We start from the raw sequence: 20,923 nt of genomic DNA, 5'->3' as shown, positions 1-20,923 counted from the left end.
TATCGGACAAGATTCAAGTCTTACCTCGGTGATAAAAGTGTTGAGAAGTTGCTTGGCCTTGAACCTTTTCACCTTCTGCTGTATTCTCTTGTCTTTCTCCAGTTCTCCTAACTCTGCCCAACGACAATGGAGGTAGGAACTGAAAAAAAAAAAGAAAAAACATTGTTTTGAAGTTTTAATGGCAGAGACAAGTATCACTTAAATTTACCAACTATTTCATACAGGGGGTGATGCAGGAGCTAATTTGAGTATTAGACAGATAGGAAACAAATTAACATACGGATGTTTTTCAAAGATGTGGTTTATTCGCAAAAACATTTGAAATTCCTCTGATACTACATTGCGTGTATCAAAGCCCAAACTCTGCAAACACCCTGCAAGTTTACTCAAATTTATCTTGGAGAGTTACGTCCAAATTGAGTTTCTAGTGAAAATACCGCTTGTTTATTTTGTAATATTTAAAAATAGTTCTACTATAAATTTTTTAACGCAAAAACTCCAAGCAAATGACATCATACATTACATGCCAATTGTGCAAAGTGTGATTAAAGGCATACTGTATTCCATCTGCGGTTGTCTAAATGGGAAGTAGTTGTTACAAATAAAGATGCTTATATTTTCATAAAAAGGTTACTTGCGTCGAGCACAATGTAAAAGATGACTGAAGAACGGAGACATGGAAAAGCATGTACAGCATAAACTGGATATAGTGTGAGAGAGAGCATGTGAGAAAAGCTGGTCTCAATGTTGTAGAAGAAAAATGCCAAGTGTGTCACTCACAAGCCCTTGAACTTGACATAGAATTCTTCAATCTCGGCTTCCTCCAGTGACTCCAGCTAAAAGGCAAAGTAAAAATAATAGCCAAACATATTACTACAAAATATGGATGAACATGTGAAGAGTATTTTAGAAAACTGTAAAGTTCACAAAATGAAGACAACATGAATGTAATTCTGGTTGACAATCACAAACTGGCTTAAGGCCTTTGAGTTGCTTGTTGTTTTGTCATTTACTTCTAAATCAGGGGTCACAAAGTCCGGTCCTCAAGGGCACCTATCCTGCATGTTTTCCATCTCTCCCTGCTACAACACACCTGTTTCAAATGATCTGTATCGTTATCAGGCTTCTGAAAAGCTTGCTGAAGAGCTGATCGTTTGAATCAGGTGTGTTGCAGCGGGGAATGATGGAAAACATGCAGGATAGGTGCCCTTGAGGACCGGACTTGGTGACCCCTGTTCTAAATGAACTTGAACTGACACAGGGTCAGACAACTCTTTTTTTTCTTTCATAATTATCTACATAAATGCTTGGAGTTAGCACAAACAGAAGATCGACAGAAAGGTGGTTTAAACATGACTCAACATTTGCTTCCATTCATATTCACTGTGCTTGAAAGAAGACATAAATCCTTGAAAGAAACTGCTCTTTCATTAAGCATTACTTATTTAACACAAACAAGCACACACTCCACCATGCTGCTGCTACCACTACTACTGTAATGCCATGAATCATCAATCACACTCACACATACAGCCTGAGGAAATGCTAGCTTGGTGTCTGGCGTTGCTCTCGTATTGTGGTTTTGGCTGTATGCCAAGCCTAGGGTCAAATCTGAATGGAGTTGTGTGTGTGTGTGTGTGTGTGAGAGAGAGTGAGACAGAGCGAGAGGGAGAGAGAGAAAGACAGCGAGAGAGACAGAGATAGTGCGTGCGGGAGAGAGCCCATTGGCAAGACAGCCGGCAAAAGCAAAGTTGGCTGCTTACTATATCTGCATGAATGTGTTAGCCAAGTGACAGGCTTCCTTTAGAACAATCTGGATTGAATAATGCTTGGTGTACTATAGGGATGGAAGTGACACAAACAAATAAAATAATCTGCTTTGCTTATTCTGTTGGACAAAGCCCGTCCCAGCTGACATGCGCTTCCACTAACAATCACATATATTTAGTGACTTCTCCAACCCCTGTAGTGACCATTTAAAAAAAAAAAATCATGAACATGAGCAAAACATTGGTTTCTGTGAAACATGAAAGGAGCGGGAGAAGGCAGCAATAACAGTCAATCACGGTGAACATTGGCCAAGACAGTTCTACAGAGCGAAAGCAGTCATTTACCAGGAAACTTCCGACCCAAGTTATTTTGCTAGGTCCCTTTGTTGCAGCAGGCACGATATCAGGCACGAGGACTAAGCGATGGCTCAGAGGAGAGCAAGCCTTGTCCAGTGCAGGTCGCTCACTTTGGAATGACCTTCCGCTAAATGTTAGGCAAGCCCCTTAACTGCCCATCTTTAAAACGTATCTTCTATTCTTTGGCTTCTTTGTGTTATGGTTTTACCGTTGTACTTTTTACCATGATTATTAATTTATTGATTGAACTGTCTTTTTTGTTGTATGACTTATTTTTGCTCCATGTAGAGCACTTTGCATACAACAGTGGTTGTTTTAAAGTGTTCTATAAATACAGGTGAGTTGAGTGGTCTGTTTAATGTCACCTCAAAATAAAGTGAAAAAAGGTACGCGGTCATATATGGGGTCTCCATCCAAGTGTTTCAAAATTTTTAAGCACATTTTGCAAAAATGCACAAAACGAACATGCGACTTATGTCCGTTTGCATGTTTTATTATTTTTCGAATATTGAGAAGCAAGGAGACTACAAAACGAGATGAAGTCAGATGAGAACGTCTATGTCACAAGACACTCGGCTGCCTGTCAATAAAAATGATCATGGAAAGATTTCGGATTGAGTTTTCGTGGTTTGGAAGAACCCTGGTCACAATCGTGTCGGCATTCACCGCATACCGAGCCGCCATAAAAATATTGTTTATGTTAAGAATACTGGCGGTAATAAGGAGACCATTGCGTCCTTCTTTCTGTATGAGAACCCAGGCGCATAAAAGGCTTCTGGGAAGTGGTTGTTAGGCTGCTAACTCTTTTTATTAATTCCAGAAATATGTACGTGACATATCATACAGTCAAAGCATTCAACATGCTATCAGGTGCTGTCGCTTATTTGTATCATTCCAGCCCGAGCTTCCGAGACACAAATCACCTTGCCTCGCCTATATACAACACCACTATACAACTTCAACCACTATACAACACGATATGAAAGCACCAGCCGACCATGCAGTTTCATTTATTGTGTTAAATTGTTGAATATTTAAAATCCTAATTTATTAAGGATCATGTTTACATACATGTTTTGACAAAAATGACATTTTCCAAGAGGAAGAACTTATTTCCACATTGTGTGTAAATGTTTTTTATTCCTATTAAGTTCATGCAAGTTAATGCTTGGAAAAAAAATGCACGAAAAACAAAAACAAAAACTGTTTTAACGTTTGTTTGTGATAAGGAGAATTTAAGAAAATCTCAGAAGGGGGGGAAAAAAAAGCAAGACTTGATTTGAATAACCTCATTGTAATTTAAATTTTCTATTCAGGAGGAGCAACATGGATTTTGCCCTGGCTGTGGAACAGTTGGTCAACTGCCCCAGCAGGGTCCTAGAGGGTAAATAAGCGTCCGCCCAAACAGCCTACATGTGCTTTGTGGAATTGGAAAAGGCGTTCGACCATGTCTCTCGTGGTGTCCTGTTGAGTTCCAGATTGGTCCCTGTATGGCTGGAGTCATAGTTGGTCTGCTTTTCTGCCAGTAAATTGGATTACCGTAGTTTCCAGTTGGTCTCTGTCAAGGTTGTCCTTTCATACCGATTTTGCTCAGAACCTTTATGGTAAGAATTTCTAGGAACAGCGGAGACGTTGAGCGGATTCAGTTTAGTGGCCACAGGTATTAAGTGACTGATTTTTGCAAACGTGGTTCTGTTTGATTCATCAGGCCTCTCGTTTTTCAATTATAATTAGAATGATTCACACCCAAGTATGAGGTGTTTGGGATGAGAAAAAGTAACACCAAATCAGAGGCATTGGTCCTCAGTCAGTCGGGCACAGAGAGCGCATCAGTGTAGATTCTACAACTATTTATTTGCCTGTCAATCTCCTCATTCCTCAGGAGGGCTCAAGAAAGACCCAGGACACAGTGGAGAGATGGCCTAGAAGATGCCCCTGGAGGAGCTGGATGAAGTGGGTGAGGCAGAGGGAAATCTAGGGTTTCCCTGATTAGGCTATACCTAGCCTTGGATTAACAGAAGAAGATGGATGAATGGACCGAGGGAAAAAACAATTAAAATTGGTCGTCTGATATTTACGGGGAGAAATAGAAAAGAATTTTATCTTTGGGTCATAATTGCCCAGTCCTAGTGTAGAAATACAGTCAAACTGTCAGTCAGATGAATACACATGCATGCACACATGAAAAAATAAAATAAATGAAGTCACTGTCACTGCAAGTGATAACATAGTGGTCAATCTGCATGTGTGTTCATTGTTTGGGCCAGCCACAGGGTAGCTAATCACTTGCAGAAAAACGTATTTCAGCCAGTATCTTTCTGTGTAATTTATGCATCATTATGGGGTGTGCGGGATAGTGTGTGCATGTGTCTGTATCTATCTTACCTGTTTCTTGGTGGTACGTACACCCATGATCTTCTCCACAACTGGCCCATCAGCTTCAGCTACGTCCTAGGACCCAAAAATAACTGCGTCCTAATAAAGCCTTTGACATGTTAAATGTACAATATGGAGTAGGGGTAGAGAGGGTTAGATATTGGGGATCTCCTGATCCGATCACGTGATCGGAAATTGGACCCGATCACGTAATTTTCAGATGATCATGGATCGGGGCAAAAAGATTTTATTTTTATTTTTCTGAAATTTTACAGGTCATGATGCTTTTCTACTACCCAAACAGCCCTGCAACACACCACTCCGCTTGACCCGGCACCACACCACCACCTTTGATTTTCCATTACAACAGGGTGGGATTGGGGCAGGATCAACAAAACTGTGTAAGCCTGCACACATGAAGCGTGTGGGGTTCTGCCGTAACATTTATAACTGGACAACCGAAATCAATTTGGGTTGATTCAATGCATAAAATGTGACAAAATCATTGATCCTTAACCAATTGTTACAAACCTGGGCTCATTTTATCCATGTTACAACTCTCTAATTCAGGGATATCCTCTATTTTTATATACAGGTGGTTTGAATTTTTTGGTAACAACTACAGGTATATCGGGTAACTTCTTACGATCGCAGGTTTTGGACAGACGTGATACTGGTTTAGCCACTGTGTGCATGTCTGATGTTGCTCATTATGGTCCAAGGAAGGCCCAGGGAGTTTGCGTGAATGCTCAGACGCATGAAAAATGAGAGGGAACATTGCTTTGGAGCAACACAGACACACAAACGATGTGAAAACACTCAGGGTGAGCCCAAAGATATTTCTAAAATGGTCTTAGTCTGCCTTGCCCGATGTAAAGTCGCCTCACTGAACCTGATTCTCAAGAGTTGAGAGAGTGACGGACGGGTGAGCAATTGTGGCGCGTGAAAATGACGTACCTTCAAATCGAAATTTAACAAGTGTAAATTAATTGGTGACAAGCAAGCGCGTTCCCCACTGATGCATTTGAGGAGATTATAAATCAATAGTGTCATTTGTATGTACCCACCAACTACGAAGCTACATGGACTCATCATTTTAGCCTGCACATGTGACTAATGTAAATGTATTGTTTACCGTTAGATAAATTACATGCACTTCAACAGAGGAATCCCTCATTCTATATTAATGCCCAAGCAATGAGCGCACTGACCGAGCGCTCGAACGTGTGCATGCGTTTACATCATAAACCGGGATTACGTGGAGACTTTTTTTGTCATTCGGTATGATTGCATTCCGATGAAGCTCTATGGTCACCTGTTTACATGTGACGTGATCTATTCCGATCGTCCGTTTACTTGCTCCTGCCTGTTAATCGGATCAGCCGTGGTACAGCCGTGTGACATGCGGAGATCGATGTAAACATCACGTGATCTATCAAGGTGGAGTTCATTCATCTATTTAGCACAGTATTCACGATTATAAGTTATCTTAAAGCTTAATTTATTTGTTACTGAATGCTTAAATGTTGGATAAAGAGCTCAACTTTATTGTGTAATAATATACAAGTAGCACTACCTAACTGCGCGCACTACCTAATGGCCGGATTGTCCTTTGTCTTTTTACATTTAAGTTTGTGTGTTTTAGCTTTGCACTTAAATTCAGTGTGTGATTATCATTTTCATTATCTAATTCTATAAACATTTCTATTTCTACAGATGTGGCAAGTTGAGTTCAAATAAATGCCAAATGTTCAAAAATATGTTTTAATTCTTCATTGAGCTACTATAAAACATCTTTTACACTACAGATAATAGAACATAACAGAAAAATATTGGAATTACTTTGCTGAGTAATTCTTCAAAACAGCAACTGGGCTAGTAACTCTTACTTTGTGTAAGCCGTAACTTGTAACTACAATTACTTTTTCTAAGTAACATGCCCAACACAGGCTTTAGTGCGACACCCAGATACACCCACACTGTACCTGCAGCTGTGTTGATGATGATGGGGACTTCGGTGCGGGTGAATCGTCTCCACTGTCATCATCTTCGGAGATTCGGAACTCCAGATCCTCTGTATACCGCTTCCTTTTCACTTGTCGGCTGGAGCGCCGCTTCTGATGTGCAGAAAAGGAAAGGTGTGAAGTGTTTGCTTCATAATGTCTTTTTAACCATCCCACCCCCTTGAACTTTATACAGTATGAGTTAAAGGTAACAGTTTGTTGTGAACATAGGTATCACATGGTGTACATTATAGTATATCAGAGAGGAACAGTCAGAGCTTCTCAAAACCATCCATGGTTAAACACACACTTGAAACGATTCAGAATTCTGTTCCATAAGGGGCTGCATGACCGCCAATCTAAATAGGTTTTCAAGTAGTTCTGTACCTGCACACCATCCTCATCCTCCTCTTCTAAAGGCGAGGGAGGCGGAGACTTCGCCTCCACATCTTCACTGACTGATGACTGTCGCTTCCTCTTGGAATCCTTCTTGGCAGAAATGGCGCCATCTTCGGACTCCGCCTTCTTACTGCTGCAGGGATATTTGTGTGTGTGTGTTGGGGGGTAGAGAGAAAAAAGTAAATCCTTTCTGGAGAAAAATTATAAACAAAATAATTAAAATTAGGTTGCTTTTTGGTCAGTCTATGGCCCTTAACTACCAAAGTGTGTGCGTGCGTGTGTGTGTGTGTGTGTGTGTGCCTGTCCCAGGGCAGTCGCCATGTTTGATTTATCCATTTAGAAATCATTAATGTGCCTCAGGCTCTGGAACACAGGGGGTTAATATGATGAAAGACTGCAAGTGGGTGGAGGGAGCAAGATGGAGAGATGCAAGCAGAGAGGAAGCACATGAGGGCCCAGAGAGAGCAAAAGGGAGGGGTGAGGCTGAGAGGCTCCCATGCTTCCTCTAATCTCTGGCATGGAAAGAAAGAGGAACTGTGTGCGTGTGTGCGCGTGTGTGTAGTGTAGTGGACACGCACTATACAGGAAGTCCAGAGGACACTCATGTGCCATGCACTTCAGCACGTGCACACGCAGCACTGCAGACATTCAAAATCAGTTGTAACAGAAGCGGGACAGTTCTTGACAAAAGAATAGGAAAGGCAAAAGCTAATTGGCTTAAATGCACATTTAAACTTCTCAACATGATTTAGAACTGCAAAAAAAAAAACCCTGACAGTTTTCCACTGAGCAGCACATTACTGTTGTTCGACCACTTGGTCAAATAAACTCAGACACTTCAGCTCTTGGCTAGGAGGTGTCACAGTTCAACTAAATAGTGCCTTCTGGTTGCAAAAATAAGTTAAAATAGACAGGCGTGATGACACATGACCACAATGTATCCTCCCAGACATCCTTCAATTGTTGGAGATTGAATGTGTTTGTGCTAAGTACGCAACATAAGAAAACAGGCTCGTTTCAGTAACGACGTAAGCTACATTTAACCCATTTATAAGCGGTATGGACAACGGATGGATGGATGGACCTTTAAATGATGCTGAACGACATGGAGTCTTTGAAAAAAACAAGGTAATAGTGTCATTTTTAGGTTTCTGAAGTATATCAACAAACACTCGAAATCAGAACTGGGTGCCAAGTGAATTGTATGCGCCGAGTTTCATCATCCGGGCCACAATGCAAATGACATACTGTATCTCGAGCCTGCCCTTCTGCATCACAGCATGAATGTGCATCTCTCCCTCTCCTGCTCTGTGCCTCTCCACTAGTCCCTCCTGCTTGCCCACTCCCTTGCTGTCCCTGGGGCCCTTCTCCTTTCATCCTCATGCCAAGAGCAATAACCATCTCCGTGGTAACGGATGGTCATGTGACCTGCACCTGTTCCTCTGGCTGGTTGCCACACGCTGGAGCCATCTGGCCACACACCACATGCACGCACGCGCACACACTTCTCTACTTGGCTGCTTCGCTCCCTCCTTGCTAGGTCTTGCTTCCCCAACTTCTTCAGACATCACCCAATCACACTTCATCTTCTGCTAAAATGTCTCTCGCCTATGGGTTCCCGCTTAAAATGTAAATGCATGGTTCTAGATGGCAACAATGTATCCACCAGGCATCCTCCAATTGTTTATGCTACTGTATATCTACCATGAAAGTTGTACAATGAAATAATTGGGTTTAAATAGTAAGGTGAGATCAAATAGAATTGTACCTATAAAAATTCATGAAAATATTAAATTTACGAGTGCAATTAAAATGAAAGAAAGTGATGATCATTTTGGCCAAGTCTGGTATCACAAAACGTACGGTGGAACCTCAAGTTCTGAATTTAAGCCACGGAGAGATACAACTAATTTTTAAGTTTATGGCAATGCATTGTGTACAGTTCATTATGCTCACTGCCAATGATGGTTATACAGTGTGAGAAGAAACACAACATGGCACAACATCCATTCGTCCATGCCAAGACCCCTAAAACATTAAAGGTAATTTTTCTACGAGAATGTTATGGAATTACTAGTTACGAAGGGGCGTTTGTAACTCAAGGTGCCACTGTACTGTTACAACAGCACTATTTTAACATGATCTAAGTTCAACTGTGACCTCTGTTCGGTGCACAAAATCTTGTAGTGTGAATACATTTTTGGAAAAAGTAAATTGCAGTCCCTGTGTCTGATTTCATTCCTGGACACAATCTTAAAGCCAAGATTTGCAAACATTGTGCAAAGTTTGGGTGCACTGTACAACAATGAAATATAGATCACTTGTCAAGTCACAAAATATATATGCAAAATTCTTAAGTGTGTAATAATACAAACAATTAGAGAAGAATCAATATCAATGCGTATCGCGATACACTGCAAGGCATTCTGTGAGTTGAATGGCGTTAGAATTTGTGTCACAATTACAAGCAAATAAGAGGAGAGTTAGAGCACAAAAGTCGAGTAACGAATGCCCATTTTTACATACAATTCGAATTACGTACAACATTTTTGTACAAAAATTACTTGTATTTCCGTACTATTTTTGATATACAAACGGTCTGGGCATGGACAAGTGGATGGATCTATGTTGTAATTCTTCTTGCGCTGCGTAGCCATCATGGGCAACGTTCAACATTTCGGTCAACGCTTTGGCAATACAATTATGACAAGTATGACAATTCGGTTATCGGATGCAAGTCTTATGGATGTACTAAATTTACTGATATCAAAATGGATCCGGTGGCCGTTAGGAAGTAATGGGCAGGCTGGAGTAGCGGTCCTAACCATGTTCATTGCAGTCCGGCACAGCAGGAATTCGCCTGAACGTACAGATTAATAAAACCAGGCCTGCGTATATAAATACTTTTTTTTTTTAAATAAAGGCAGGGGTCCCCAATTTTTTTTGTGCCACTAGTGGTTTTCATGTGAAGACATTGTATCTTCAAAGACCGAAATGAAAACAAATGATCTCTCACCATTAGCCATTTGACGTATTCCAAAAAGTATCAATTATGCTAGTAACAACAGTGCAGTGTCATGGAGTTTGTTATTTGATGAAGAATAAAGTTAATGTTAGCACAAAGTTGTCTGCATATTATTGGACATCATAATTTGGTGATGAAGCTTCACTTTGCGTCGCTGCCGTTGTTCCTTGCTGCTGTTAGGGCTCCCTGCGATTGGAATTAGCCTCAAGTCAGACTCGTCTCTTAGCTTCCCCTGCCCAAGAGTGAGCACATCACTGGAGCCACCAAAGGAAGAAGGTCTGTGATGTGGTGTCAAAACTATAGCAAACATCTACAATGTATTTTTGCTTGTTCCCAACCTGTTCGAGCAATGTGATGCATGTTTTTTTGTAAGTATCCTACGAAATCCATTTTAAGGGTAGAACAAGGAAGTGTTCTGTGATTTTCGTAAAAAAAAAAGGGCAAGCCGTTACAGTTGGCAGCTCTGTTTTTATTAAAGTGAGAAGCCAAAATCAAAATCATGATTAAATTTCGATTAATTGCCCAGTCCTAGGTTTTGTACTTTTGGGACAAAGCAATTACGATGTAACGTCCTTTCGCCCTACTATTCATTTAGCCACATGTATATCCATGGTCTTACACCACTACAGCATTCACCAATACTGACCCTCTAAGGTACAAGTGTCAAACTCAAGGCTTGGGGCCAGATCCGGCCCGCGACATCATTTTATATGAGATATTGCAAATATTTGCCACCAATCCCTCTTAAAATAAATTGAAGAGTCGAACAAACTATTTATTGGCTTCTGATTTCAAAACTAGTTATCCATCAATATGTTGTGTGATAATATAAGGTGATCATACATTTCTATGGGTTCACAGTCGTAACGGCCCCCCATGGGACACCATAACTATTATGTGGCCGGCGACAAAAATGAATTTGACACCCCTGCTCTACGAGTACAGAGTGCATGAAGCTGAAATTTTCCTTGCAAATTAGGGAAGGAGAAAGAAGGCCAGCCCAAAATTGTAGCACAATGTGTGGTTGTAGAGAAGCTTTATGGTGGGGGGGGGGGGGGGGTGGGGTCAGTTAATGGACAACAGCTGATTTGCTGAACGATACAATGACCTATATACATTCACTCTTGCAAAAAGAAAACACTAACAATGGTAACAACACACTGTAAAGAGTGTGGTATTTGTGAGCGCATGGCGCACACACACGCATGTACACATGTAGAGCAAGGTACCAGAATGTGTGTATGGGTGTATATAGTGCAAACAAAATCCGCACCACACAAACACACGCATGCACGATAGCACACACACACACACACACATAGGGAAGGGTGTGGCAGCTAAGAGCTGGGTTATTTATAGTTGTACTTCCTGAGACAAGTAGACAGAGAGGCGGTGCGAGCGAACAGGAGAGAGAGAGAGAGAAGGTCAAAGGAGTGAACTGAGCTGACTCTGCAAAGTAAAACACCTGATTCTCTTTCAGTTTGCAACAACAGGCTATAAGCAGACACCATTTGCCACGAAAAAAGTCAAGGTTTGTTGTAGAAGTTCAGTTACTATGATTTATTTACTACAACAACACATGAATCAACCATTTGTGTAGACCAGTGATTGTCAACCAGGGTGCCATGGCAGTCTAGTGTGCCGATGAGATCATCTTTGGGGCCGCAGAGAAACATCCATTTTTACTTAATTTGTCCCAATATTTTCTATTATAAGTATATATTTGGACATCTATCTATGCCATTGACATATAGTGAAAAGCAGACCAATTAAATCATGTACCATTAGATGGTAGAAAGCACAATAAGCCTGTCTAACCTTATCCTGTTGCTATTCATTCAACACAACTAGTCATGGATTCCTGCGAGTATTGTCAGGAGTATCCCTAGCAAGTTTTGGCCTAAACAAGCTTACTGGTGGATATTTTTAACTGAAATTTGTCAGTCAGTTGGACAAGGGGTTCCCCGAGTTGCAGACAAAATGAAAGGGTCGAGGATATGTTGAGAAACGATGGAATTATACTCAAAATTGAAGGTGTTTTTTTTTAACCAGAGATCACACAAAAACATTCCCCAAAGACGATTTTTTTTGACAAAATCAAATCAATTTCTTTGATGCATAGCATCCAATTTTCAAAATTGTTGGTGTTTTGTATGCAGGGCTTGACCAATCCACCAACCACAGATGAATTACAGCTGTGGCCTGTGAAATCGTAACTCCAACTGGCCACTTTGGTGGGTGCAAAAAGATCATCTTTGAACTGTGAGCCATATGAATTACTCTCCATACACTGTTTGGCACACATGTGGTCCGAAGATTGGTTGGTGAAATAAAAAAGTTGCGCATTGTCAGGGGAATGTTTAATCCTAGGCCGGCTAAATGCTGGGGCCACCGTGCCCCCTCAAAACAAATCCGCACAAGTTTCCTCTATTCTCTCTGCTTGGAGCTGTGTGCTCGATGCCCTTGATCTACTGTTCGACAACGTCACATGTATATTCTGATGCATTTAACTGGCTAAGAGACCGAGAATTGGATTCAAAAAAGAAAATGACATATACGCTCTCCTGGCTGTAAAGGGAGAAACACGCAACAGCGCTCCCGGCTTTAGTGCTAGAAACGCGGTTATGCGCGCCCATCCTTAATGGGTTAATATTCCAAAACATGCACTCATTCAAGAAATTTCCACCCACTGGAATTACAGCTATGACATGCTAGAACGGTACCTTGAACAGCAAACAACAATATATTCAGCACTGAAAATGAACTGGAAAAAAAACCCTAAAAAATAAAGACATTGACACTGTCAATGATGAGGACATTGCTATGGCAAAATAACTGATTACATGACAGTTATTTTGCCATAGCAATGTCCTCATCATTACAGAGAGGTAAAATTAACTATATCTGGATATAAAATTGTCTATATCGTACAACACTAGTATGAACAGCTCAACGTATTTAGTATGTTGATGGCAAAAGTCCACCTTTTTAAGATGTCAATTAAATGACACGATATGATATTCAGAAAAAAATACTTCTAAAATAGAGGAGTGGAATCATAAGGAGAAAGGAGAAGATATGAAGCTGGCAGTAAAATTGAGTGGTGCAAAAGACGAATAAAGGGATGATGGTTGGCTGATGTTGGTTCACCATTTTAGAGTAGCAGTGAATGGTCGGCAGCCATTATCATGCTAAATTAACCTGGGAGCTGCGGGCCGCCACTCAAGATGGAGGAAAGCCTGAAAACAGATAATAGCTAGTTTACCAACACACACATACACGCGCGCGCACGCTCACTCACTCACTCAGCTCTCCCACCCCCACATTTCCTCTGCCTACACTGATCTGTGGCTGAGGAGTGGTCAGCAGCATGGCCTTCATTATCATTAGACGCCATTTTCTGCCACAAAGAAAAAAAAAAAAATCCCTCCCCCAGTTCACATACAAAAAACGCCTGCACCCTCATCGCCTCACTAGCAACCTACGCCACCCCGTCGCTCCTCCCCCTTTCTTTGCCAGTGGCCGATGCATGCATACGCATAAGTCCACCTCCCCCAGCGTTGACCCTTGCCTGCAGCTTTGGCTCTCCCTCTTCCTCAGGATAATAGAGCCCGTAAGGAAGGAGAAAAAAGAAGGAAAGGGGGTGAGACTGAAGGTAGAGAAAGGAGAGAAAAATGGGGGGCTGTCCTGACATTCCTCTGTCCGATCAAGTTTCCACCTTCACAATGAAACCACCTCTGAATTTAACATGCAAATATTCCCATCTCCACTTTTTCCCATGTTTTCTGACCCAAAAAGTCAGCAACGCCACGCGTCATGTGAAGATACTGAACATCTTGGGCAAATGCCAGTGTAAAATGAATCGACAAACAAAACAAATCACATTCCATGAAAGACTGGGGGGGGGGAGGGGGGGGGGGGGGTAAACCATATTGCAATGCTCTCCTTGGATGGTTCTGGCCATAAAGCATTCACAATTTGTATGTAATGTATGCAGCCATTTGACCGGGGGTGTCCAAATCCGGTCCTCTGTGCTGCATGTTTTACACGTTTCCTGATTCAAATGATCAGGATAGTGGGGCTTCTTCAGCGCTTGGTGATCATTTGAATTAGGTGTGTCGCACGAGGGAGACATTTAAAACAGGCAGAATAGCTGCCCTCGACGACCGGAGCTGGACATGCCTTTATTAGACTTTACACTGATCTGATCGAGTGCATCGAATCGGTTGATATTTTGCAATTCATGCAAAATCGGTGATCGACTGTCATAATTTCTGCACTATATCAATGTTGTTGATCGGATCCACGAAACAAGACATTACAGCAAACATAACCTTGTTCACTCCGGAGTCGTGCTGTGCTGCCATAGTGTGTATGTGAGCCCGGAAGATAATCTATTTTTACCCTCGTGGGAGCGGAAAGCGTTTGCGCTGTGCTGGGAGGCGGAAGTTCAGAGTTCGGAACCCACGACCATCCAATCGCAAAGTAGTAGCGTTTGTGTAGTTTTCTTTTTGACTGGTAGAAAGTCAGAAAACCATTTTATTTACATAAAAAGTAAGAACTAGCTACAGTGTGTGTGTGTGTGTGTGTGTGTGTTATTGAATTTTAAAATCGCTTTAATTCGCTTTCATCAGTCAGTACAGGTTATGTGAACTTCGGGCCACACATATTCAGCCAATCAAAGATGCAACCAGCAGGTAGGCATGTTGTTTGAACAAACACGGAAATAGCTCCGTTATTGACACCGTTTGAGGCACAAAACGTTAGCTAAACGATAAGAGATTTACTTTTGTCATAGCGAACGTTTACATAAGTCAATAAAGTTTGCATATATAGGGCAGAATCTGTACATCTGAGCCAACTGGCTATGAGAACGAGCTTACTATGGCACATACACGCCAGCCATTAAGTGGACAAAAAAAAATGTAGGACAAAACAATCATTGCGGTCTGTGAGCACCGGGACTTGTACAACACAGCCAGCTTCCCCAATTTGAGCCAAAAAGGAGCAGGCATAGGAAACTTGGCGTAGCTGATAAGTACATGGACTTTCTGACAGCTGTTGAGCCAAGATAGCAATAGTTTTTGCATAAGCCCCGGCCACCTGGATAGGGATTGGTACCGAGCCACGGTACTAAACTGACCTCTGGGACAAATTTTTAAAAACAGTAGTATCGATAAACTCTTGCCTGAACGGTTCTGTTGAAAGTCAGAGAGAAATTACTCAATTTAATTTTCAGTTGATTTAGGCAATATAAAGGTTATTTTGCACTTTCTACCTTTCTGATCGCATTTTTAACTAAAAATAAAATTAATCGGTTGGTCTAAGATGCATATTCACAATCTTGCCCTACGGCACCTTTTGACTCCTTCCTGTGCCAATGCAGTGCAGTGTGATCATATTGCGACATGATACTGGTATTACTTATAAATGCCCATTGTGCGGTACGATCTTAGAGTTTTTCTAATGTTATTTTGATGTGTGTGATCAGTCTTCGTGTCACGGTCGCAGCGACTTTACCGTCGTGACTCGGGCTTCGAAACCGCGCAGCCGGCTTCGGCGTGCGGGCTGCAAAGTCAGCACCTTTGAAGGCTCCGAGGTGTGATGTTTTACTCACGTACACTCAGGCCGCACAAGATGGCGTCATTTACATTGTGTTAGTTACTGTATGTTGTTATGAATATTGCTGCTGAGCATTTCAATCTAGGCATGACTAATCGGTTTCAAGTCAATGCAACCGGTATATTAATATAATGTGTTTTATTGACGGAAGCAAGTAACAAGCAAAGATGTCATAAATGCCGTCCGTGTAGTCATTGGAATGTCAGGGGAGAAACAACAAATCTTAAGCATAGAACATTTGCATCTCACTTCACAGAAGGGATATTTGCTGCCCAAGAGCAAGATCCTGCAGTGTTGCTCTACACACGTTTTCTTTTACACTAAATAGTAGGGCTGAACGATTACTGAAAATAATTGAACTGGGATTTTTTTCCAAATAATTGTGATTCAATATGAGTTGCGATTTTTTTCAAGGTACTTCCTAAGGTATTTTTCAACAATTAATCTCTATTAGAACAAACAATAACAGATCTGTAATGCATTATAGAATACAGTACTGAGGTAAAGGCAAATGAAGTATTTATTCATATGAAAGATATATTACAATTAGGTATAAACTTACTAAATATTTTGATGTGCAGTTTGGTAAGCGCCACAACAACGTAATTCAACCAAACTGATAAGTATACATACTCTACTATTGTAAAGGAACAAAGTAGGGCTGGGCGATATGACTGAAAAGTATATCACGATATAAGTGTTTCATATTGGTCGATATAGGTTCAGGTTATTTTATTTTAACATAATACTTAACCTTTAATAAGAGGTCAATGTAACTATGAAAGAGTGAAATAAACTGGTCGATATAAAGATTAAATTCCATTTTAAAGATAATGTGCTTAGAAGGGCTGAGAAATGTTTGAAAAACTGTCACAAACTTAAGTATTTCATATCAGTCAATATAGATAATTATCGATTTTGTTTTAAAAATTTTCTTTAAATAACAGTTAACTGTTTTTTGTACATCGTTATGTAGTGTAATGTGTAGTTTGTCCTCCATCAGTGCATTGTAAATGCTTATTTGCATTAGGTCTACCCCAAAGCAGATGTTGACACATATTAGCCTTCATTCAATGTTCATCCAATGTAAGTGAACGAATACTCTCTTGCAGTGCATACATCATCGTTGACCAACCGTCTTGGGACTACTTTATCTTTTTAGCGGACTCAATATTGCCATAGTCCATTCATATTTTACTTGCTTGATTTTACCTTGAGTGTGATGCCGGTGTCGGATAAGGCTAACTACTGCTAGCATGTCAAAGATAAGAACTCCTCCACGGGTTTTTAAATAGGATTATCGTGCATAATATAATTTAATTGGAAGAGTTGTACTGAGTCGAGTGGTCATTTATTCGAGCAAAGTTACGGCGCTCGCTCGCTGGACGCACAGTCACCGGCCCCGCGGGCGTAGCGCACGGCCACCGGGCCCGCGTGCATGCTCCATTGAGTTAACAGCTTCTTCCTCGTTGGTTTAAAAGCTGCTTCTTCTTTGGTTTAAACACTTCTTCATGTTTGGAGGCGGAAGCGCGCTGCCTACATCACGTACCATGCTGCGATCGGGTTTGTTTTTCTTTTTTTTCTATCGAACGTTTTATCAAAGGCATTTTCTATTGGTGTCAATCGCGATACATATCGATATCGAATTATTGGCCCAGCCCTAGCACAAAGTATACTCAAACTCGGATTGCAACATTAATTTAAGTAGTAAGTAGCTTTGCCACTTCTCACATATCACTTTGTTTCATGAAACATGATGTAAACGTGTACTGCACTTCTTAATCACTCATCTTCTTACATAGACCGATAAACAATACTCCAGTGGCTCAACCACTTCCTACACGTCACTTCATTTCATGAAATGTGATATGTAAACGTGGACTGCACTTCTTAAATCACTCACTCAATTTAGCATATAGACGGATAAATATAACATACATGTCTAAAATGAAAGCTCATTTAGTAACCTCACACACGCCACCACCCGGTAGGAAAAGTAAGATAGTGCCTACTTATGACGTAATAAGCACCAGTGGGCATTAATTACCACTCTGTGGCATCTCATCATTAAATATCTTTTAGTCTGTCTTTAGGTTCCAAACATACGGCCTGTTATTATTTGACCGCTTGCCAACTTTGCGAGGATGCGTTTTTATTTGTCGTGGCTCAAGGAGCTGCACACTCGTGTCTGTGTGTGTGTGCTCAAACTTCAAACACATGTACGGCACGCACCGACGCCATAACATACACGGTGAGGTTACCCCCCACCCCCCCCCCCACACACACACACACCGTGGGAAGTTTTAACCATGCGAGGTGAAATGTATCAAGCATGCTGCAGATGCGTTCGCTGAATCCCCTTCCCCCCTCCGGTGTCAAGTACTCTACTATTACATAACCTATAAGATAAATGATAAAAGATATTCATTAATGACCCACCCAAACCAAGGCAAAGTAACATTGTACATCATATAGCCAAGGAATGGCATGTACCAATGAACAAACTTCCTATATAGGCCTAGATCAGGGGTGGCCAAGTCTGGTCCACAAAGCTCAAGATTATCAGGCTTTTGCAAATCTTGCTGATGAGCTGATCATTTGAAACAAGTGTGTTGCCGTAGGGATAAACCTAAAACAGGCAGGATTGTGGCTCTTGAGGACCGGACTTGGCCACCCCTGGCCTAGATAGACCAATCCGACGTTGGCCAACAGAGACAGACGCTTACCCCCTGTGGCGTCCGGGCGGCTGTCGGCACGTCACGCTGGAAAAATACACCGCAACGACTATTAACTATTAAAGTACCTTCTGTGCATGCGTGAGATGTAATACCCTTCCATACCATCGGCGGTGGTAGTCACTATTTCTCATTGTTAGAAAAATCCAACCGGAAAGCTATCGGGTGGGGGCAAATTATAAAGACGTAAACAGTGCATTCAAGATATATTTTCGCTCACAATGAACTCCCACGCTAAGTTAACCCTCATGTTCTTGACACTGTATTGTGAAATACTTAAATTGTCAACCATCATTCTTGTACTTGTAAGAAGATTAAGGCAGCGAAGAAGTGCTCACTGTTTATCTGCATTTGTCACTTCCCGTTGGTGCTCAGAGCGCTGATTTGCTAGCTAACAGCCAATCAGAGTGATCAAATGTCACGACTGGCAACGCCGATTCGATATGCGTAAACGCCCACCAGACGCTTCCTGACGGGTTACTAGACTACACTAATCAGACGGCGCATTCAGATGCCACAACGCTTCAGGACCTCCGACGTCGGTTCAGTCTAACTAGGCTTTATAATCATACATCCGGATTAACCAATACAAAAAATCTTAATCGACTAATGACTCAAATCACTGTTTTCACTGAAAATATAATTTTCTATGTTTCGAATCAGAACATGTATAGTTTTCAATATTGTTTGTAACTTAGTACAAAAACAAGTCATTTGTGACACAAAATCTCAATATTTTTCCAAAGATAATTCAATCACAACACAATGATTGGGATAATGTGTGTTTAACCCATTAAGGACCGGAGCGCATAACCGCGTTTCTACCACTAGAGCCGGGAGCGTTGTTGCGTCTTTCCACTAGTGTTGTTCCGATACAGATACTCGTATCGGTAGGTTACCCGATACCGCATTAAAACGCTGGTATTAGATCGGTTGGTACTAACAAATAAAACGCTGATGCCGGTCATCGATATTGGTGTGATTATTTGAATGATGCGCGCATATTTGAGAGCCGCATGCGGAAGGAAAATACAAGGAGACGCCTTATCCATTATTAGTGTTATTGGTCATCGGTCTACTTATGTCTAGTTTGGTGAAAAAGGTCGCTATAAGGACATACATCGCCACATTGGAGGCAGTTGCTTGGGGGGACTTTGATGCCATCAAGAGCAAGCAATTACTTTGAGGGCATGTCGGCTGGATCTTTGTCTCGTAGCAAAGTATGTTGCTTTTGTTTGACACAGTACATCGATCAACAGTTTAACGGTGTAAAACGCCTTTCATGAAATGGTTTGTGTCCAGATAAACTCGTCTTTATGACCCGTCGAAGCTTTTCGAGCTCGCCCTAACTGCTAACAAAGAGACGAGTTTGTTTACAACACATGGCTAGCAAAATGTTCTATAATGTTCCATCAACGTATATGAAATTTGTGTACCTATATAATTAACACAATGTTGAACAGCAGTGCGAACTAAATCTTGAATGAAAAGTAAAAAGAAAACTAACTAAAGTCATCAGATCATAACCTTGTATGTTGTGATGGTGTTAAGTGGTCACGTTGAATATTTGACAGCCATTGTGCACGTCTGCTTTCAAACAACTTCGTTTTTGCCGCCGGTTAATTTGAATCACTGCCGGTATCACAAAATAAAATCTCTAGTTGACCGATTAGAGCAACCATAAACAGCACAGGTGTTAACCATTTTTAGAAACACATAACGGACTTCTGTTATCTCACTCACTCGACCACCTGCCCCTCTGGCAGCATACAAATGTGACCACCGACGCATTGGTGGGTCGGTTAGAGTCACTGGATATATTTTAGAAGCACAAATGTTGCACCTTGCTTTATTACAAATGTACATTCATGTGAATACAGTATGTATCCCATGTCTCACTCTCACAAGCATGAAGAGGTATGAAAATAGGCTGTTTATTCAACATATGTATTTAGTGTGTATATCTTAAAGCAGATAATTCGCAAATGATGATTTGAATATGAATAATTCTTTAGAATTACAAAAATAATTGCGCTTAGTTTGGATATTTTTCAAACGGTGAGGTATCGGTACGGCCGATACTGCACAGCCAGGTAGCGGAATCGGTATCGGGGCCAAAAAGTGGTGTCGGAACAACACTATTTTCCACCCTTAAAGCCGGTAGAGTGTATACGTCATTTTCTATTTATTATTTAATTCTCGGTCTCTTAACCAATGAAATGCATCGGAATATACACGCGACTGTGTCATAATCCCGTGGAGGATGTTCCCGAATTCTTACGAGTGATAATGGCGTACCCCGCAGTCGCAGGAGCTCTGAAATGAGTAATGGCAATGATATAGAGGACGAGATTGTGGATTTTGAACTAGTAGAACCAGTCCAACGTGATATATGGTTAAGATATTTGTTTGTAGACAATGACAATATCGACGTCTTTGTAACAGAATAGAGGATTGTAATTACCACTCGATTTTTTAAAATGAAAAATACTGCTTCTCTTGCACCGACAGCTTATTTTTACCTCTTCGATTGAAACAGTAAAGATGAATAAAGTTGGGCCTGTGTGAAAGACATGTATCAGGTGTCAAATTATTTTGGAATTATGTTTCTGTCTGCTACGGGGGCTGAAATATTAA

The 20,923-nt window shown here is 41.1% G+C and overlaps 1 protein-coding gene across 5 annotated transcripts in view; it reads right to left on the bottom strand.

The window, feature by feature from the left end:
- The window catches only part of chd7 (chromodomain helicase DNA binding protein 7), a 105,661-nt gene that overhangs the window by 37,012 nt on the left and 47,726 nt on the right, over positions 1-20,923 (bottom strand). For all 5 annotated transcript variants that reach the window (XM_086042691.1, XM_086042687.1, XM_086042690.1 and 2 more), the window contains 5 exons: positions 6,893-7,037; positions 6,488-6,619; positions 4,512-4,577; positions 781-836; positions 25-139 (listed from right to left, as the gene is read on the bottom strand). In XM_086042691.1, coding sequence (XP_085898817.1) covers positions 25-139; positions 781-836; positions 4,512-4,577; positions 6,488-6,619; positions 6,893-7,037 — 514 coding nt within the window. The remainder of the gene's footprint in view (positions 1-24; positions 140-780; positions 837-4,511; positions 4,578-6,487; positions 6,620-6,892; positions 7,038-20,923) is intronic.

The sequence above is a fragment of the Filicampus tigris genome, chromosome 10 (genome assembly GCF_054856515.1).
Source record: "Filicampus tigris isolate MCC_2025a chromosome 10, RoL_Ftig_1.0, whole genome shotgun sequence".
NCBI classification, from domain to species: Eukaryota; Metazoa; Chordata; class Actinopteri; order Syngnathiformes; family Syngnathidae; genus Filicampus; species Filicampus tigris.
Note: the sequence above shows the minus strand (reverse complement) of the source record. Positions and strands in the feature narration are given on the sequence as shown.